Raw genomic sequence first — 21,821 nt, 5'->3', positions numbered from 1 at the left:
TTAATGATCAAGCATTGTTGCTTGTATATAGGATATAAACAAAATAAAATGATATGCAGTTAATAAATACTATAAAATATTTTATATTGATAGTATATTAAAATTGATTGAGAACACTTTTTATTTAGAATTTAAAAGTATTATCTATTAAAAATATATATTTTTTTTAAAAAAATATTATGTGCATATTAAAATCAGATATCATGTATTTATATATAAATATATATACTATTTTATTTATTTTAATATATATTTTATATTTTAATATATATTTTATACAAGTGGGTGAATTGATAGCAAATTTTTATATATAGTAGCATAGTTGAATGTTTTAAAAAAATACTAGATAAATAAATTATTTTTATAATTAACTCTAACCATTTCTTTTTTTTATTTTCTTCTTTTTTATGTATCTCCTTTTTCTTAAACTAAAATTTTTGGTTAATAATTCTTAAGTTATTGAACCAATTTGATTGAAGTTGATTATCAAAATAGCTTAGTCATGTAGCATTATTGAATATTTAATAGGGATAAAATATTTGAATTGAATTTTAAATTATTGTTTAATAAAGCTAATTAAGTTCATTTAACTTTTTACATATATACTTATTAGAGTTTGATTTTTTTTTTTTATTCTCCCTGAAATATTGAGCTGAAATAAAATGTTATGATTAGCATTTTGCTTGCATACTACACAGACACAACACAAACCTTAAAAGTGAAATTCAATTCTTTTGCTAGTAAGATTTTCTTCTTTCCCTCGAGTCAAATTTAATTAATTCAAATTTTAAGTCCCTAATCCAGAGTAACAAATGTGAGGAGAATTATTAAATAAGATTACCTCTTAATAGAAAGATACACGTATTTGATTCTACTGAAAAAAATGACTGTGGTTGAGTAAATAAACCATTAATTAAATAATAAAAATCAATTAATATATCAACATACTGATTTTTGTTAAACACATAAAATTCAGGAAGAGAAATAGATATTCCACTCTATATAATCAACTTGGTAAATATCTTGAAGAACCGTAACATTGCGCTAATTATTTTATTTTATTTATTTTTTGACTGTTCACAGTATTTTTTAATCTGACAAGTCAAAAATTAATCTGTCATAAATTATGAATTTGAGTTTTATTTAAAAGTCTGTTATTGACCAATAAATTATTATATGTACAAAATAAAATTCTTTAACCACTCGATCAAACCATCTTAATTACGCTAATTATTTAAGTAAATGCTCCTAGATTGAAACATATGCTATATGTTTGTAGAAGAGATAATAAGTCAATTCTTGTGGGCTAACATAATATTTTAGTTGTAATAAATGGAGTAATTGTCAACAATATTCCAACTTTTACAATTATGTTCAGGCTTAATGAGGGACCAAATTCTTTAAAACTATTTCTATTGAACATTATTTACTATGTAGTCTAATTAAGCACATCTATGTGTTATTTAGGGTTGGCAAAAGTGATAAGAATTCAGGATATATATTATATAACATTCAACATACAGTTACGAGTAAAAAAAAATCAATTACCAAATCAATTATTTATATAAATATATATTTAAAATATAAAATATATGTTAAAAATAAATTAACTAACACATATATTTATACACATAATAATTGATTTTTAGTATTAATATATAGTATTTTTGTATAAGATCATGGGATTTAATTATGCTTTTTCTATTATTATAAATACAAATATTTATATATAATTTATAAATTGAGTTTAGAAATATATTCTATTTTTAGTGGACTAACCAATGTTGAACAGACAATAACAGAAGTTATTTAGAAAAATTAATGTGTATCCTTGGACAACTCCATAAACAATTTATGAAAAATTCACAAGAAATGCCCATGGGAAAGAATAATCCATGGTTGTCACCTGTGTTGGTTTTATCTATAAAGCTCGTTTGTCTATGTCAATTAGCAACCTTAACAAATAAAAAAATACAAAAATTAGAAAACCTAATTAAAAATTCTGTGTGCATGTGTAGGTGGGTTTTGCAACAAGGGTTAAACAATAATTTAATAAAAGATAAACCACTAAAAATGTATCAAAATTATTTTATTGTTGATAAAAATACTTTCAATTTTTATTATTGATAAAAATACTTTTAAATTATTTAAAATTTTGAAAAATTGTACACTTGTGAACTAATTAAAACGTTTTACGTTAATAAAAAATAGTGATATGACAAACAGAATTTTTTATGTAATAAATAAGATTCTGACATTAAAAAGTGAATAATGTTGTATTTTTACGTTAATAAAATTAGTCTTTAATTACGGTTGGATATTTTTGACATATTTTTAAATTATTTAAAAAATATTTTTGTTGATAATAAAAATATTTATTTTTATCAGCATCAAAATATTTCGAGTTAGCTTTGGTGAGTTACCCTATAATAAATAAGTTGATATAGATTAATTAGAGTTAGATATAACTGATAAAATGTTAGCTACTAGCTTCTGGCCGTTTATGGATGTAATTATATATGTGCATGGGGCATGCATGCATCATCAAATGTATCGACCAAATGTATGTATCGATAATTTCTAGTAGGTCCTTCTAATCAATTTTATTAATTATTACTATTTTTAGATGGAGAAATTAAAGGGTACTTAGCATTGGAAAGGTCTTCACAATCTCGTGACTTAAAAATGTTGTGAACCTTAGCTCATCATGTTTGATATTCTAGGCTTTGTCTCTTTGGTTTCTTGTTGTTTCACATGATAAATTAAGTGTACGTGAGATCTCATAATTTTTCCATGGGATTATGACTTCTTCAAGCAATTATCCAAAACTATATATAATAAACAGTATCAAAATTAAAGAATTTGTCATCTTAACTAATCTCATATTAGTTATTATTTTTATATTTTAACAAACATAAATACAAAAGAAATTATAAATTATTCGTTAGTATTTATTACTCTATTAGAATTATTGGTGGATGGTGGTGAAAATTTAGCGACGATTTTTAGAACTGCCGCTAAATAGAAAGATTGTGACAATTATATTAAAATTTAATTATTCTATTAATTTTTATATTTTTATTATATTTTTAGTTAGGTTTTTATATTTTTTGATTGGGTCTTTATATTATTTTTAATTTTATAATTAGGTCATTTTTATGTCAAAAATATTAAAATTAACATAATATTTTTCTTAAAATATATGCAGTCAAAAATCTAATTAGGTTTTTTATTATGAATGAATACTTTCAATTTGTGAAGAAATATTCCATTAACTCTAATATTTTTTACATTAAGAATGACCTAATTATAAAAAAAATTAGGGTAAAGTACTATGTTGGTTCTCAATATTTAGGCAAAATCCTAATTTGGTCCTTAACGTTTCAAATGTCCTATTTTTGTCCCAAAAAGTTTTAAGCATGTTCAATGTTGTTCTATTAATAAATTTGACACTGATAATTAACGGAATGAGTGATGTAAATGTTAATAACGTTTCTAGTTAAGTCATATCTTCTTCCATATGTTAGAAAAATATAACCAAAACCTTTTTTTAACAGTTCTCATTTTTTTTTTACAAAATTTTGAATCCTAACAATCAATCATCAATACTTCAAAATTAAAAGAAAAAATTTTATATTAATGATCGTTGGTGGATTAATTTTACTTACATAACGAAATCGAATGCTATTGACTCTTTAATATGCGAATTGTTTGTGTCAAATTTAATGGTAGGACATCATTAAAACCGCTTAATTTTTTTTTTTTGTATTGAATAGGACATTTGACAGTTTTTGAGACTGAAATAAGACGTTTGAAATGTTAATGACTAAATTAAGATTCGACTCAAATGTTGAAGACCAAAATAATACTTTATCCATAAAATTAAAAGTAGTACAAGGACCTAATTAAAAAATATAAAAATTCAATTATAAATTTAATAAAATTATAACAAAATAGTTAAACCTTATATTAAAAGGAATTAATTATATATATGCACTAATGCTTATAATTTTATTATATTATAAAATTATTTATTTTAAAACTTAAATTATTATTTAAAATTACATTAATAATGATATCAATAACATATAAATTATACAAGCGTCAGATTTTATATATACCAACTTGCTCATCTAGAACATATATATTATTATGATATTTAAACTATGGAATATTAAGAGGGACATAGGATGCCCTTAGTTAATGTCGTTGTGCCCTTAAAAGTGAACTTCATGGCATCTATATAGGTTCACTCGGAAGCAAACCCTCTTTTTTGTCATTACCAACTACGTTATCCTTCTTTTGTTTGAAGATATTTATTTGGCTTCTTTCCTTCTGTCGTTTAATTCGGATAAAATGGGACATATACATATATAGATAGGAATTCGGCTATTTAAATCGGATAAATATGGGTAACAAAAAAGTAAAGAAAATTTAATAAGCAGTAAATATTGACTTTAGGTGTATAATTTATGAATTTTATATACATAACATTTTATATTTTTGAAATGTAAATATACATTTTAATTGATTTTTCTCGTCTTTCTAACAAAACTATTGATAAATATAGATGAAATTTTTTTAAAGTGGATAAATTGATAAGGTTTTAAAGTAACTAATCATCCCCGGAATAAAATAATAAACTCACATATAATAAAAGTTATAAATTTAATAACAACTAAATTATTTTTTTATTTTATCAATTTTCTCAAATTAGATTATTTTTTTCTTATGACCATAGTTTATCACTTTTATTTCTTAGTGTAGTGGGAAGTTCAATTCTTGTTTCTTTCGTATTATATTATTCAAATTAAATTTCTTAAGGTTAGTCTAATATATATCACTTTTAATAATGGGTTACTGTTCTACGAAGTAGCTATCTGAAAAAAGAAAAGAAAAATAAAAACAAAAAAATAACATATTTGAGTATTGACAAATATTTCACAAAACTACCATTATATTTATTTCCTTTAATATAGAGGGAAAAGGAGTATTTAAACATACTATTTTGGAAAATGCAGGAAATTAATATCTATCTGGCCCTATACTTGTTAAATTCCACTGAAAGGAATCTTCCTTTTAGTACATACATTTCAATTGAAATTGTTAGAGAATCACTGAATGGAAAATTGGTTAATAATAATATGGGACAAGTCTTATATTTATTTACCTGCTTACATATATACATTTATTATTTATATTTTATGTTCAGAAATTAATTTTCTAAAATCAATTATTATGTCACGAACAAGAACCTTCTTACATTTTCCCTTTGAAGTAACCAAGTACAATATGTTTGAATTTCTTTGGCAAGTGTGATTTATAGTGTACCGAAAAAGAGTGTATTATGTTTAACTAAGTATCGAGAATTAAATTTTCAGTTTAAATATTAAAAAAAATGTAAAACTATATATGAATCAGTTTTATTTCATCAATCAAAGTGGACATTTACAAACTAATAATATGTTAATCGTATCGTGCCTTCTCAATGATGGACATCTCATCCGTCGTTGAAAAAATGGAAAAAAAAAAAAAGAATGAGTTGTTTTTAGTTAAGATATTTCATGAGTATTTTTTATGTTTAATTTTGTGTTTCATTCAAAAGGATTTATTGAGGTGTCCTTTAGTCATTGGTTGTAATTTACTCCTTAACAACAAGACACATCTAAATAAGTACATTACATTGAGACACAAAAGTTTATGTAAAAATAATGTTATATTATTTGATGTCATCATACTGCAATTAATCATAAAGGTTAGAACATTTTGATGTTATATTATATATTTTTTTATATACTTTTTGGACTTTATTAGGTAAATAATAGTTTTTATAAACAATGTGAATAATAAATTTTAAAATTGGTTCAATAAAATAAAAATACATCATACCTCCAAATTATCTACCTAAATCTTAATATTAGATAATCATCTGCATACCTAATAAATTGAATAATCCAATATATCCGTTGTTCACATTATTTAACATTTTCATTGTCTACATGTAGTTTTTCATTTTTTTTTGTGCAAGAACATTTTCTTCTAGACTTGATACATGGAGATAATCAAACCCACTTACACCTTAGCTTATGCTAAAGTCAAATTTTTATTTAGAAGAATGAAAGAACAATAATTAATTTTAATTATTTATTTTGCTCATAAAGATTTTGATATATAATGTTTATATAATGTTATGAATCATTTAACAAATTAAAATAAGAGTTATTTCAAAAATAATGTATCTATATTTATTATTATAGAAGACTTTATTAATATTTTTTTCTTCAAAAAAAAAAATGATTGAAGTGTAAATCTTCAGAAATTTCTTTTTCTTTTATACTTTATTAATTTTTGGAATATTACCATGATGCCAAGAAGCTGGGGGTATTTTACCTAGTAGTTGTCTTCATATGGACAATATTATATAATTATATAAAGCCAAACAAGACCAGCTTCCAAAGTTGGTATCATGGCAGCACCAATTGCTATAGCTTCCTAATTCCTCAAATAACTCCTTTCCTTTCCTTACTTTTCAGTTTCACCCAAAAACCAACCTCTGGAATTTAGTGAACAACACATACACACAGAATCTTCATTTCTATTCACTTTTTATCTTTTTCTTTCTTTTTTCTTTGTTTCTTTTAAATTAAATGTCAAACATTTCAGGTGAAGATGCTAATAATAATAATGGTAGTTTCTCCTCAGAAGAACAACTACAGGAGAATGAAGAACAGCAACAGTTGCAATTACAAAATCACCCTCATCATCATCATCATGGGTCAAGTTCTTCTAGTGCTTGCAAAAACAACAACAACTCCACAAGTCAAGAACAAAAGCAACAAGTTGGAATCAAGAAGAAAAGAAACCAACCTGGAAATCCAGGCAAGTATATATACTCAACTATATACCCTGAAATTCATTCAGTTTTTGAAATTATATTCCACATAAAATAATTTTTACTATATATCCCAAAAAAATATTTTATTAATTGTTTTTGGCACCTGTGAAATTTTATTATTTAAAAAAATATTTTTTTTTTAACTGTATAAAAAATTTTGATTGTATTTATTACAGGCGTCATGTGTCCAGATGTATGTTAAACACAAAACTGTATATAGCCACCACTTGTAATGATGATGGTGCAGTTTATTTTCTTAAAATTATATTCAATTTTAAGGATGATATTATCCAAATAAATCCAACACATAAAAGTGTAAGTAGTTTAGACAAGATAAAATTTTACCTTGAAATAATTATATATATGTGTGTGGTTTGTGCATCTTAATTACTAACTCTTCTGGTCAAATTCTACTATTCTAGGATTTCTAGCTTGATTTTAAAGGCTTAAATAGTGTTTTAGAAAAGCTTAATTAGTTGTTGCGTTAATTATTTTATTATAAAATTGTAAAGAATTATTATTATTATTATTATTATTATTATTATTATTATTATTATTATTATTATGGGAACGTAAGTGTTGCTTTTTTATACTTTCTTTCTATTACCACCTTTTTTTTTTCTAATTAAGTAACATGAAATAACATAGAGTGAATTTTCCTTATTCAAATCATATGCCTCCTCTTACTCTTCAATGATTGTTCTTGATCCTATATATAGTACATTTCTGCCAATCAATAAATGCTGAATTGATAAAAATTAGTATATTTAAAAACTAATATACCTATATACAAATTATATTTAGATATTATAATGTTTCTGAAACAAAATTAATTAACAGACAAAAAATTACTTTAAAATTAAAAATAGATTGGAGATAAAATTCAAACGCGAGAGAGAAAGTAGCTAATTATTTAGCATATTATTACTATTAATTCTTTTATGAGTACACTCTTTATTAAAAAAAAAATCCATTTTGATATAGATATTTTTTCAACAACTAATATTTATTTTTTATTTTATTAATTAAAAATAATCTAAATATATAATTAAATAGGTGAAAACTCAGGTGCATTCGTGAAATTGATAGTCAAGAGTCGTTAGATGAAAATTTAGTCAAATCAGTTAAATTATATAACGTCTCTCACTTATCAACTTCACGTTAAGTCGACTACACCTGAGTTTCTACCAATTAAATAATAACAATCATATTTTTATAATAATATCAAAAAAAAATTTATTAAAAATGAAAAGACTCGAACAACCACCTCTTAATTTTTTTTGCAAAGTGTGATGAAAATATCAAATTGATACGATTGAATAAATTACAGATCCAAATGCAGAAGTGATTGCATTATCACCAACCACATTAATGGCAACAAATAGATTCATATGTGAGATATGCAACAAAGGGTTTCAGAGGGACCAAAACCTTCAGTTACATAGGAGAGGTCACAATCTACCATGGAAGCTAAGGCAAAGAGCAACAACAGAAGAGGCGATGAAGAAGAGGGTGTACGTGTGCCCCGAAAAATCGTGTGTGCACCATAACCCTGCCCGAGCACTGGGGGACCTCACTGGTATAAAGAAACATTACAGCAGGAAACATGGTGAGAAGAAGTGGAAATGTGACAAATGTTCAAAGAAATATGCTGTTCAATCTGATTGGAAGGCTCATCAAAAAACATGTGGCACTAGGGAATATAAATGTGATTGTGGAACTATATTCTCCAGGTAAACATTTCAAATTTTGATCCTCTTATTTTTATTTTTTTTAGTTGATCATGTAATGTGTGATATCATATTTTTTTCATGGTTCTATTTGAGTAGGTTATAATATGTGATCACACTTTTCAAGTTCAATTGAGAAAAAATATTGAAAGAATTTATTTGCATAAACATTTTCTGTTTCTTTTTTGCACCTATGTTTGGATTATATGGATAGATGTATAATTATTTATGTGTTTTTATCTAATTTTTCATATTTTTGGAAATAATAATTTTATAATATAATATAAGAGTTTTTATACATGACCAAAGGTTTAAAATTTTATTCTTATTATTCTAAAAGAAATTTAGTATAAGGAAAAGAAAATTTATAATGAAATTTAAGACTAAAAAATAAAAATCAAATAAAATCTTAAATCACTAAATTAGTAAAATTTTAATATTTTTAGCTGTTTATATCTTAAAATAATCTTTCATAAACAGCCTTTTAGAGAATATATATAATGTTTCTTTAATAATAATAATAATAATAATAATAATAATAATAATAAATTGTTTCTTATTCATTATTAATTAAGCCTCATAATATAGTGTATCTTTTGTGAAGTGAAGGCAATATTTGAATCCACCTTCAATGCATTTATTTGGGGAGGACTATACATCATAACTCATAAGTTGATTCAACGAAAATAATTTCTCTCTTAGTCTTTTTTCTTTGTCTTCTCTCTTCTACAACTATTATATGTAAGAGTAAAACTTTTAAACTTTAAAGTACAAATAAGTGAATAACACAAATCTTTATAGAGATTAAGCACATTATTCAGTATATTTTTCACTTGAGCTTCATTGTAGTTTGTGCTCGTAATAAAAAGATGTGAATGTGACAGATAACATTTATTTTCCATTATTTTGCATGTGGTGTGGTCTATTCTTCCTTAGATATGTCACTTCAATATATCTTAATATAGTTAAAATTTTCGGTAATTAATACTATTATCATCACAACTGTGACAGTATCAATTCTGCCAAACACGTATAGCACCATTGAGTTGTGATATTTGGCATTGACTCCCCCACTTTCTCGCATTAAATGTAGACAAATATGTATGAGAAAATTTTAAACACATGTAAAATTTATTATTTTTTATCAATATTTTTAATCATCAATCTAATTTGTTAATCTAATAATTCAATAATATATTTTTAATCAATATTTTTAATTATTATTAAATAATTATTGGTCAAAAATAATAAATTTTACTAATCTTATAGTATTTTTCAATCTGTAATTATGGCTACCCGAGGTTGTTGAATTTTAAAAAATATTCCATATATTCATTTTATAAAATGGATTTTACAATTCCAATTGTAAAAATGTAGCTGAATTTAATATACGAAATAAAATGAATACAAATAATATATTTCTTATATTATAATTAAATATTGTTTTGAAATACTTTCTATCTTAGGACATGTTTTTTGGTATTTCCACCCACCTAAAACGAGGTAAATAACAAAAATAAAATATTTTCTTTGTCTCTATTACTATCTCTAATATTTTTGTATTTTACATTCTGAAACAATTTTCAAGTGGGCCTTAAAATTTAAGCCATAAAATTCAGTACTTATTGACCATTAGAGTGGTCCTAAATATTGTCAACTCATTTCTCTGAAACCATGCAGAAGGGACAGCTTCATAACACACAGGGCCTTTTGTGATGCATTAACTGAGGAAAACAACAGAATAAATCAACAAGGATTAACAAATGGGGTGCCACAAAACTTGCAAAATGAACAAGTCTCTGATCTTATAGCCACAATGCCCCTAAGCAACAGTAATGCATCAGAACTCAACAGCAATAACCATAACAATCCACTGAGAACACTCTCACAAGAGATTGTACCTGTGCCATTCAAGTCCATGAGCATTGGTGGGGGCATTTTCTCCCCAACAAGTTCATCATCAGGTACACTATTTGGTGGTCCAAAGAGCATGCACCCTCTTCCTACCTCTTCTTCAAGCCTTCAACTCAGTTCCAACAACTCCACTGGTTTCAATTATTTCCAAGATAGCAGCAAGAACTTGGGTCTTGTTTCCAGCTCAGCTCACATGTCTGCAACTGCATTATTGCAGAAAGCAGCACAAATGGGTGCTGCTGCAAGCAGCAACAGCATTAACTCCCCCATGATGCAAAAACCCTTTGTTACTACCATGGCCGGTCCTGACCAAGTTTCTGGTGCTGCTACGGCTATGCAGCACCATAACCGTAATAACCCTCCTTCCTATGATCATCATTTCAATCAACAGGCTGATCAATTTTTTCATAAAAGGCAGCAAGAAATGCCACTGATATTTGAAGCTAATAACAATAGTAATGATGGGTCAACAACAAATAATGATATAGGAATGCTTAGCACAATGTTCATGGGAAGTGATCACAATACACAAGAGGTTGGTGCTACCAGTTTGGTCCATGAAAGAGACCTTGCAGAAGGAAATAACCAAATGGGGGCACCAAGGTTTGGTGTCAGTAATGACATGAAAACAGTTCATGATTTCTTGGGAGTTGGAGGGTCAACTTCAAGAGCTACAGGGAATTTGCATGAACCTCAGAGACATCATCATCATCAACAAGAACAACAGAGATTGGAATTAGAAGCATTAAGCCAACAGAGGTTACCACTTATTAATCACTTTCAGCATCACATTCCACATGGAGATTCAACTATGGAGAAATCTGTTTGGGACATATGATATAAACCATATCCAGCTGTTTTTTTAATGGGTTCAAAGAACATTAGAAGATATCTTGTCTATCAATTTGTTCGGAATTTAAAAAAAAAAAAAAAAAACAAAGAAAAAGAATTTCTGCCCAATGAATGATTATTATCTAACTCTTGCTCGTATCATATCAATGATAACACCCTTTCCCTCCACCTGGAAGAAATAAGAACACTAAAACATTACATAATTATACTTCCTTCGTAAAATATTTCATTTTCGTCTTTTCTTTAAAAACGATGCAGCCTGCAGAAAGATCTTGTCAACTTCATCAAACTTGGGTGAGTCAACATCCTTGTCTGTACTTTTTGAATCCAAGGATATCTGTCTAAGATGGTCCTCAAAGACATCTGTTTCTCCATCACTTTGATCTGTTAAATTATCAAACTCATCCAAATAGAGAGGCTTTTCATCCTTCACTAGATTATCTGTATCTGAATCTGTCTCAAAGATATCCGATAAATTTTCAAGATCTGAATCCAAATCCGAGTCAGCACCAGTCTCATCCTCATCTGGGAACTCAATCTTATCATTTATCATTTGATCAAGTTTATCTGAGTTCTCTTGCTGGAAAAATTTAGAAACAGTTCTATCAGACTCAATCCTCTCCTTGTCACCTTTATGGAGTTCCTCAATGGCATCTATGTTACTTTCAGTTGTGCTGCTTAGTTGTGCTCGAAGAATTTCAAGTTCTTGCTCAAGTCGAGGAATATATCTCCGCACAGCTCTAAGGCCATCTCTATATTTGGATTTATCCAGTGCCTACATAAGATGAGATTACGAACAAGACAGAGTAAGAAGAAGCACCAATCTACTATGTACTTGAGTGGCATAATAAAGTAAAAGTAAGAGTTATAATATAAAATTAGGAAATGTCAACAATGAAAACGAACTAGAAGTTTAGGAGTAGATGTTTAAACACACACCATAGTGTAGCCTGACGAAACACTAAATTTATTCTTATTCAGAATTGACTACACTGAACGTTAGGCACATTACCTTCTTCCTTGAAAGAGTGATACGTGGAGACATAATCTCTGTTGGTGGCTGAGCATAATTTTTCCCTCTATACATTATTATTGTGTTATCTTCATGAATGTCAAGTACTATCCCTCCAGTCAGTCTTGCCAGCTCTTTTGCAATCTCCTTGACCTCCTCTGGCGAAAATGTCTTCACCACCACCTTCAAAGTCTGATGCTTTTTCCAATGCAGATGCATGTTCAAAATCACACCTTGGTAAATTCCTCGTCTTCCAACAGGCACATAATTTTTGCATTTGAGACCCATCTTTAAGAAGAAGAAATGCTCTTCTGGCGTCAATATCTCAGGATCATGGGTCGCTTCTGATGATTCTGCAGGCTCAATCTTCTTCAAGGCTTCTAAGAGTCTCTCTTCCTTTTTCCGAGCCTAGAACAGTGAATAAAGCATCATACACTAATTACTTGACATTATACACATAAAAGACATCGCAATAAACTAAAATTATAGGTGTTAAATGTAAAAGCTATCTCACTCTTGAGAAAAGTAAACATGGAAAAGAAAGAATCTGTTTCATTCCATGTCTTTGTATAGTATATCAATTCAATCTGGCGCACATAAAGAAGCAAAAAATAATATTGATCGTGGAAAACAATGAAAGCAGTTGACTCATTTACGTTAGAAAAAAAAGGAATTTACCTTTAACAATTTATATAACAGTTTTTCCTCTGTTGTCATCCTCTCATACTCCTTCTTCTTCTTATATCTAAAGAACTTTAGCCATCTTACAACTGCTCTTTTCCCCTTCAGTTTTTTTCTCTTTACTTGGGCATTACCAGAACCATCAACATTTGAGGATTTTTCAGAATCCTGGTGTGGTTCTATGGCCTTATCATTATTCTTGAGATGTGGACCTGAATGAAAGCTTGTGACTCCCAAGAAAGGATGTGCTTTTACATCATAGTGGCCAAAAGTCGGTTGCTGGCCACAAACTGTATATATAACATAGTTCAAGCTATTGCAGTGTTAGGCAATGTACAAACAAATAATGTATCTAAAGTTTTGGCTTCGCATGTGAGATTACAGCTAACTGAAGTTGAAAATAGAGAGGGGAAAAAATTATGAGTATACATTGAAATATTTGATCACGTAAGATCATTGCCAAACTAAAATAAAAAAGGGTGAAACTATAACACTACTCTAAAAAAGCTTAGCTAGATATAATATTCTGTCATCTAATACATTATAACCCATTTTCACCTTAAGTGATAAAAATGAAAGGCCAACCATGTTGGAACTCATAACTTATAAATAGGGCATAGCTGATGGCTATTTGCATTCTAACTAAAAAGCATCCTATGTGTTGTTTCAGAATATTTCAAAGAAAAAACATATGATCCAAGTGTCAACAACACAATCAAAATACTTACTATGCTTTTAATCATTATGTCAAGTAGAAAATGTACACAAATCATAGAAAATGGCAAAAATATTCAGAGATAACTATTCATTTCACATCTTTTTGCATAACAATAAAATTTTCCATGAGAGGTACCTTGTTTTGCGAAGTAAGGAACTACTGGAGAGGAGAGGTCTGAGAGTGAGAAGCAAAGACTTAGAGTAGAGATTCTTGCGCAATTGAACTTTAGCTAGAGCTAGTGATGATGCTAAAACCTTCCCCAGCATTTTTACTTATCTGAATTTTGCAGTGTGTATTGAGCTACTGATCAATTTTCAGGGCATTTGCGTAGGCAAAAACCATTTTAAAAAATAAAAAGGAACCAATTTGCAATCCTGAGGGCAGTTAAATTCATGGTTATCAAAATTGAACTAGTAATTGACCCGGTCATACGACCAGGTCACTAGGTCATACGACTAGGTCACTGGTTCAACTGGTAAGTCACTGATTCACCCTGTTGACCTGGTCATAATTAAAAAAAATGTAAAATTATAAAAATAAAATTAAAATCAAAAGTTAAAACTTAAAATGCATGACTTCATAAACATATTAATAACAATCAAGTATCAATTCTTAGACATATGATGCAAAAAGAGATAATAAACTAGTCAATGGTACAAAATATTTTCTCAATTTAAATGAACAAGAGAGAGCAAAAGATAACACAATCAGTAAATCAAATCCAAGGGGTTATCTCAAAGTCAGCATCTATATCTTCATTGGACAAATTTGAAACATCTATATCTACATTTGTGTCTTTTTCAGAAATCAATAAATAATTCATAACAGCAACTGAGTTGTGATGAAGACATTTTTAAAATTCTAGCCAAAAAAAAAAAAACAGAGAGCGTGGGAACAACAATTTAACTGAAGAATTTTATTATGAGTTGCATAGAGCATGAACCTCATTTTCAACATTCAACTATAATAATTTTCAGCAACAAAAGATTTAGCTCAAAATATGATTTACAGATTCACCGCCAGACAAAATTTAGCTAAGTGATTATTTCAGCAAGACAACAATAGATTGATGATAATCAGTAAGAAATTCAACTCTGTGATGATTTTCAGCAACAAAATCAAGGTGCAGTAATGAATTACAACAAGAAAAAAATTAGCTAATGATTTTTTCAACATGACAGCAACAAATTCAAGGTTCAGTGATGATAATCAGTAAAAAATTCAACTTTCAGCAACAAAATCAAGGTGAAGAGATGAATTACAGCAACAAAATTGAGCAAAAAGAGCAGGGAAATTTGTTGAAACTCACCAAATCGGGGACCAGCTGCTGCCGGCGAGGAGGAAGCTGATGGCGAGGCTCGAAGCAAGAAGACGACAACGACGACCAACTCCGGGACGTGCTGCTTCTGCCGCCTCCCGCGACGAGCGCATGGAAGGCGCCCGACTGAGTGCGAGACGGTGACGAGACAAAGAGCGATGACGACAACCAGCCCCGGAACCTTCTGCTTCTGCCGCCGCCGATGACGAGCGCAGGGAAGGCGCGCGCTTACTGTGAGACGGTGACGAGACAGAAAGCGACGACGAGCTTGAGTGCGAGACCGGAGGCAGTGAGAGAGACCGTAGACGAGAGATGAGAGAGGTGAGCTTGGCTTTCCTCTACTTGAAAACGATGTCGTTTACAATTTAAAAAAAATTAACCATGACCTGGTCCCACTTATGAAAACCAGCCGGTTCACCGATTTTGCTTAAATCCGAACGGACCAAATCGATTTTTTGCGTGTCTGATGTAAATGTAATGATGTTTAAGCAGTTTGAAGGGTAGCTCAGTCCGGTTAGACCACCAGGTTTCTGGTCAAATTGGATTTTATAACTATGGTTAAATTCGTTTATAGAGTAAATACTAAATAGCTATTTTGGCATCCAAAAGATTTAGTTTTTGACAAAACGGATCTCAACATTTGTTTTTGATAAAAATGACTCTGAGAAAAATATCTTCCATCAAAGTGATCCAAATATTTAATCAATAATTTATTCATCCAGTCAATAGTTAAATTTCAATGAAATTACTTAGGTAGTGTTTGGTAGAGAGACACATACGGAAAGACTAAGATCGAGAGATAAAAACTAAGAGACAGAAAGATAGAAATAAATCTCAATATTCTATTTGGTACAAAATGAGAGACAAAAATTAAAATAAGAATGAAACTCTAATTTAATTTGTACAAAAAATAAAATTAAAATTAATTAATTGAAATAAGAGTATTTTAAGTATAAAATGTTATTAAAATTTCAGGCTCTGTCTCTAAAAATCTCAGTTCTCCGTGTTCTCACTTTTTGCAAATACTGAAATATTAAAATTTTAGGGAGAGTCTTAATCTCTCAATCTCTGTCTCAGTACCTCAAAACAAACGCTACCTTACAGTATAGTTAACACTCGTGTGACAGAGTATAACGGACAAGTGAACCGAATTTAGAAAAATTAAGAATAGTACTAAATCAATTACCTTGAAAAAAAAAATTAGAACTCATTTGATAATTAAATTTTGTTAGAAATGATAATGTTGGACTAAAATGGTAAAAAATTTGCTTTTTTTTTTCCTAAACAGTCCCTAATTCAAGTCATTAAGAAGCAAAATGAGGGCAATCTTGTTAAGCGAGTTCTACTCTTACATTTTCATGAAAGTAAAACTAGATTGGCATAAACTTTCAAAGTGTCTTGATACATCTTCTAACACTGATAAAATGACCAATGTCAAATTTATCGAAATTTATTTATTTATGAAAAAAGATAGGGCCAGCTATTTGTTTGGTGGTTAGTACTCAGTATCAGGAGTGTCACAGTGTCACAGTCACTCAAATTTTTGTAATTAAGAAATAAATTTTCTTAGAAGGTGAAAAGTGTTGTCTTAATTTCTAAGATTTAGTAATAATCAGAAGTAGTAATAAACACGATTGAACTAACTCACAGTCAACCAAAGCTACAAGGTTCTCAAAGAGAGATCTGTAATTGTTTAACTACATTCATTCAGTAGTGTTACATGGCTTCAAGGAAACTCTGCAGTGTGTTCTGTTGTTGTCATGGTAACATAACTTCTCATCATAAATAAATTATTGAATTTTCCGCAACTATTGAACCCGCTTCCGAAATATTGGCTATAGAATAATACTTTAAAAAAAAAAACAATTTTTTAATGTTAACAGCTTAAACTTATGCATACCAAATGCAAGAATTTTTCTCTCCAATTTTCTTGAATGTGTCTAACTTCTAACCATGGCTAATATGTGAAAATGGTTGCCCCAAACGTAGCTGAATGCCAACATGAATAACACTCGAGACAGCTTTCAAAACATCTCTTTCTGCTTGTTTTGCTATTTCCATTGCATCTCTGAGAGTAAGTCAACATAGGTTACTACAAGACACTCGTTCAAATTACATGTCAAACTCATCGAAGTTAGGAAATTAAAATTTTACCGAATTTGGATTTCAGGGGGCATGGAAACCTCGATTTGAAGGACGATCTTGCCTTGAAACATGTGCCGTGTTACACGCTCAACTGACATCTGAAAATACAAGTGATTCTAACTTCAAAACTCAACTCAAATTCCACAAACAATGGAATAGATTAAAATGTTACCTGTGGGAAATTCGATGAGATTATATCAGAAACAATTCCTTCAATGTTATTATCCTCAGCAGAAGCAATACTACCATGTTCCTTGTCTTCACTCCAAGAATCTTCTTGTTGATCTGTTGTGCTGGGAGAAAGACATGACATTGCAGGATCTACAAGAGAAATTTGATAATCATATCAGCTAAGAAATTGATATTAAAATAAATAAATCAATAAGATTCTTCCTTGGGCAAAGTAAGAAATTTATGAAACTATGAAAATTGAATATTAAGACCTATGTGTATGAAGATTTCAGCCACAGTTGGATGGGACTTGTGAATTCGTTTTCGGACATTTTCACCAATGTTATGTGCAGCACTAACACTAGAAAAAGGATCAACCTACAACCGGAAGCTAGCAAGTCAGTCCCGGAGATAGGATCATAATGCAATCGAATCAGGAATCTCCAATGCATAATGCATGTGACATAACATACGATTCGGGAGAACAAACCTCAATATGTACATCAAGATATAGATATGAGCCAGCTCTCCTTCCTCTTAAGCGATGACACCCCTGCATACAAATTATTGAAAAAGTTTTGAAACAATAACCAGAAATGAATACAACCTTAGTCCATAAAATATGCAAAACAGAACTAGAAAGAAAGTTTTGAAACAATAACCAGAAATGAATACAACCTTAGTCCATAAAATATGCAAAACAGAACTAGAAAGCACGGTGCATACAAAAAAAAGGAAACAAGAATTTCATGTATTTATTCAAGTAAAAAGGATGACATTATTTGAGATATCACATGCAAAGTCAAAAGAGGAGAAGAAAAACCTTGACGCCATCAACTTGCAATATCGTTTGTTTAATAGGATCCAAATGCTGTGCTGGGATTGCAGCATCCACCAATTCCAAGATACTGATAATCAATCATAAGGAACATGTTGATTAGATTAGAAGTTTGGACATAACTAAAATTGCATATAGATACTTCTGGAGGAGGACAATCTTTTACCAACTCCCTTCACAGGCACATAGCAAGCAATGATAAACTGAGGTGGAACAGATAATTATGAACCTTACCTTTGGTAACCAGTTTCAGCCCCAGCTTTTAAAATCATGCCTGACACGAGCAGTCCTGCAAGGGGATCTAGAAACTTCACTCCAAGAATAGACCCTCCTAAAATGGAGATGGAAGTCCAGGGTCAGTGGCTGTAAGCAATAAAAAAGACATAAATCAAGTTTAGAGAAACAAATCCTGTGCAAAGAGGATATGTATACAGAGGCATGACATCTTACGGCCTTTCAGAAATTAGATCGAAATGTAATTTTAGTCCCTCAAAAGACAAATATATGCATACTTGTATAGTTGCTAAGATTTAACTTTATCAACTTGATCCCTCAAACTACAAATTCCAACTGATTTAGTCCCTTTACCTTATAATGATGTCATGATTATACTAATAGCATCAACCCGTCATAACCGATCACTATTTTTAACCCAACAAGGCAACAACACACCTCTTAGTGCCTCGTAATCCGTGACATGTACTTAGCCAGTATCATAACAGAATATACCAAAGAACTAAAATGAATAACCTTTCAGAAACAAAGTTCCTTAGTCCTTACCAACTCCAATGAGAGCAACTACTGATGAAATAGCATCTGCTCGATGATGCCATGCATTTGCTTTCATCAGTCCACTACCCTGCTTCTCACCAGCTCGTTTTGTTATCCAGTAAAGCCTAACAATTCACAAGCACCTATAAATACTGAGGTCTTGGAGAAGGAACAATATGTTACATCCCCAACATTTAAAATAAAATACAGAATCTAATAGTGGACATAATCAAATCATACTTAAAATAGTTAGCACACTGCAAAGTTAACATACTTAGAATAGGTGACTAGAATAGGAATCAGGAAAATAGGGCCTCTTCCCAACACATGTGCATGTTAAAATTAAATAATATCATTACCCTTCTTTAACACATATTGACAGAATAGTCATATTCAAAGCAAGGATAGGATGTTCCATGTCGATGCCATGGTGATGTCCACCATGTCCGTGACTATGCACATGTTCATGTGCCACTGCATGGCTAACCATTTCAGGGCCAGATGAGAACACTCCCTGCAGATTGATAAGAATGCAGTAATAAAAAGATGTCTTGCAATCTATTTCCAAAAGGGGGGGGGGGGGGGGGGGGGGGAAGCTTACTCAGCATTTATTTGAATGATTTTGGTCATACGAATAAGTGAAGCAACAAAGACAATGAAGTAAAAAATTATTCAACTATTGAAGTGTACCATCAAAATATCAACCGCATGCCATGCAATGCCACCTGCTGTTCCCAAAAGCATACAAGAGATTCCCAGAGCTCCCAAAGTCTCGAACTTTCCATGTCCTGAGATACAATGATAGAGAAATGTAATCTTAAAAGACATAAAAAAAACCACATGAAAGAATCAAGTCTTGTGAATTTTTACTAAATAAATAAATATCAACAGCAACCATGCACTACTCAGTAATCTAATCACAACAAAATATCAGGAAAAGAATTGCATTATGTGATACTCCTCTGTTCTTATAACCACGATCTTACATGTAACATACAATCGTATTCAAATGACCCCTACATTTAGTGATGAACAAAATGCCAACATTTAATGTCCATGCATATGGATAAGAAACAGTAACTTGAAGCATATAAGAGATAAATGGAGTAGCATGGAGATACAAATCAAGTGACCATATGGATGTTCTTTATCTCTAGGCGCCTTGGCAAGTCTAAAAGATAACAAAGCTATGCCACTCAGAACCTGCAGTGGAAAAATGACACAAGCTTTCAGGCGACCACAAAAGAATAACCACTGCACTCAAAAGAACAAGAGGTTCCACACTAAGCCCTCTTTGCTATGTTGTAAGGGCTATTTTTTCCTCAGCCTACATGAAACCTCCAAAAATTACAAGAGCATCACATTTTATTGTTTCCGACAAGTTTCACTTATCTAAGTAAAATTCAATAACTATTAACCACTTTATCAAACCATATATAGGCCAAACCGGACTTTGAACAGTTCATTTAATACAGAACAAGAAGTAGAAGAGACTAATCTCACTAACTAGAGAGTGATGTCAGAAATAACTCAACTTGAATTTCCAAATATCATGACTAGAGGGTTTATTCATGTACCATGTACAATAATTTATTATTATTATTATTATTACTATAAATAATCATAATACATCACACAATACATTACCACATCAGAAATGGAATGAGCTGCATCCGCGATGATTGCAGTGCTCCCGGAGACATAGCCAGTGAAGGCTTTTCCAGTGGCTAACCCAATGTCGGCAGCGAGACCCAACCGGAAAATATTCTCCCCCTCCTATCAATCTCAGAATTAATTGAACAAAAAAGATGAGAATCTCAATTATCCATAATTCATACACTCGAGTCCTAGTACACACAAATCCTGCATAGCTATCCATAACAGCAGAGAAGCTAACTGAATAACTGACACCTAACTACAAGTAATTTACTATAACTGCAGAAACTAACTTTAACAGAATAACCAACACATAACATAAATGCATACCATAACAGAAGAAACTGATATTAACAGAATATAACTAATATCTAATTACTCAAAACTAACATAACATGAGAAACCAATTAACGAACTAACTAACTTACTAATTACATCACGAGCGATGAAATTACCTCCTTAAGATCCTGAGATAAGTGGTGGTGGTGGTGATCGTGGTCGTGATGAGAATGACCAAAATGCTCTCTTCTGGGGATTCTGAACGCGGGATTCTCCGAGAAAATAAAAATACTCTCTTTTGGATAGAGATTCAGAGATTTCTTTGCCGTTGTCCGATTTTGCGAAGATGATGAGAGTCTGGCAATGCAGGCTCTGTAAATGGGATTCAGATTGCGGAATCTAAGTCCCATGTTTGTGTGTTTCTTTCTTCCTTTATCGAATTTTTAGGGTTTCAAAATTCAATTGCAATTTCTAGTGCGTTTGATTATAGAAGCTTAGCAGAAGAAAAACTTAACGGGTTGTATGATGTATCATAAGAAGAAAAGCTCTCTTTTTTCCCATGATGTGGATCTAACGCAATTGTGGCAAATACGACACGTGGCAATACGAGGTAATTGCCATTACCATAGCCACGTGCTGCGAATCTTATTCCCACAAGTTCGCTAATTTTTTTATTATTTTATTTATTTAATTTTTTTTATGTATGCCTACGAAGAAAAGAAGAAATGATTTATCATTTATTTGATCAGCCTAAAATTCTTCTTGATTATAAAATAAAGAAAGGGTATGTACTTTTTTTTTTAATTCTAAGACATTAAAATTATCTAAGATTTAAATTGTA

The 21,821-nt window shown here is 30.1% G+C and overlaps 3 protein-coding genes across 4 annotated transcripts; 1 reads left to right on the top strand and 2 right to left on the bottom strand.

Moving 5' to 3' along the window:
• Positions 1 to 6,497: 6,497 nt before the first annotated feature.
• On the top strand, positions 6,498 to 11,377 carry LOC130961745 (zinc finger protein GAI-ASSOCIATED FACTOR 1-like). The gene is made up of 3 exons (XM_057887742.1): positions 6,498 to 6,879; positions 8,226 to 8,628; positions 10,306 to 11,377. The coding sequence occupies exons 1-3, from the start codon at positions 6,648 to 6,650 to the stop codon at positions 11,375 to 11,377; spliced, it is 1,707 nt and encodes a 568-aa protein (XP_057743725.1). The 5' UTR covers positions 6,498 to 6,647.
• A 167-nt stretch (positions 11,378 to 11,544) lies between these two features.
• Positions 11,545 to 15,471, bottom strand: LOC130961746 (uncharacterized CRM domain-containing protein At3g25440, chloroplastic). 2 transcript variants are annotated; one of them, XM_057887743.1, is made up of 5 exons: positions 15,112 to 15,471; positions 13,938 to 14,303; positions 13,082 to 13,397; positions 12,404 to 12,811; positions 11,545 to 12,166 (listed from the first exon to the last, which is right to left on the bottom strand). In XM_057887743.1, the coding sequence occupies exons 2-5, from the start codon at positions 14,066 to 14,068 to the stop codon at positions 11,618 to 11,620; spliced, it is 1,404 nt and encodes a 467-aa protein (XP_057743726.1). In that variant the 5' UTR covers positions 14,069 to 14,303; positions 15,112 to 15,471; the 3' UTR covers positions 11,545 to 11,617. The 2 variants fall into 2 exon arrangements, with proteins under 2 accessions (XP_057743726.1, XP_057743727.1); XM_057887744.1 differs by having other exon boundaries at positions 13,082 to 13,374; positions 15,112 to 15,470.
• Positions 15,472 to 16,332: 861 nt separating this feature from the next.
• LOC130960588 (metal tolerance protein 2) lies at positions 16,333 to 21,494 on the bottom strand. Its single transcript, XM_057886017.1, has 13 exons — positions 21,157 to 21,494; positions 20,693 to 20,821; positions 20,179 to 20,248; positions 19,736 to 19,833; positions 19,405 to 19,559; positions 19,055 to 19,170; positions 18,509 to 18,605; positions 18,260 to 18,344; positions 17,927 to 17,989; positions 17,709 to 17,814; positions 17,438 to 17,586; positions 17,275 to 17,363; positions 16,333 to 17,188 (listed from the first exon to the last, which is right to left on the bottom strand). Exons 1-13 carry the CDS (start codon positions 21,388 to 21,390, stop codon positions 17,068 to 17,070), a joined length of 1,512 nt encoding a protein of 503 aa, XP_057742000.1. The 5' UTR covers positions 21,391 to 21,494; the 3' UTR covers positions 16,333 to 17,067.
• Between the last annotated feature and the right edge of the window lie 327 nt (positions 21,495 to 21,821).

The sequence above is a fragment of the Arachis stenosperma genome, chromosome 2, assembly GCF_014773155.1.
Source record: "Arachis stenosperma cultivar V10309 chromosome 2, arast.V10309.gnm1.PFL2, whole genome shotgun sequence".
Taxonomy (NCBI): Eukaryota; Viridiplantae; Streptophyta; class Magnoliopsida; order Fabales; family Fabaceae; genus Arachis; species Arachis stenosperma.
Note: the sequence above shows the minus strand (reverse complement) of the source record. Positions and strands in the feature narration are given on the sequence as shown.

Coding starts and splice junctions, on each gene's coding strand:
- LOC130961746 (XM_057887743.1), bottom strand. CDS start 14,068: ATGCTGGGGAAGGTTTTAGCATCATCACTAGCTCTAGCTAAAGTTCAA. Junction 13,398..13,937: donor TCCTTACTTCGCAAAACAAG/GTACCTCTCATG, acceptor ACACTGCAATAG/CTTGAACTATGTTATATATA. Junction 12,167..12,403: donor TCACTCTTTCAAGGAAGAAG/GTAATGTGCCTA, acceptor CATCTTATGTAG/GCACTGGATAAATCCAAATA.
- LOC130960588 (XM_057886017.1), bottom strand. CDS start 21,390: ATGGGACTTAGATTCCGCAATCTGAATCCCATTTACAGAGCCTGCATT. Junction 20,822..21,156: donor TATCTCAGGATCTTAAGGAG/GTAATTTCATCG, acceptor TGAGATTGATAG/GAGGGGGAGAATATTTTCCG. Junction 18,606..19,054: donor AGTTGCTCTCATTGGAGTTG/GTAAGGACTAAG, acceptor TCTCCATTTTAG/GAGGGTCTATTCTTGGAGTG.
- LOC130961745 (XM_057887742.1), top strand. CDS start 6,648: ATGTCAAACATTTCAGGTGAAGATGCTAATAATAATAATGGTAGTTTC. Junction 6,880..8,225: donor AAACCAACCTGGAAATCCAG/GCAAGTATATAT, acceptor AATAAATTACAG/ATCCAAATGCAGAAGTGATT. Junction 8,629..10,305: donor TGTGGAACTATATTCTCCAG/GTAAACATTTCA, acceptor GAAACCATGCAG/AAGGGACAGCTTCATAACAC.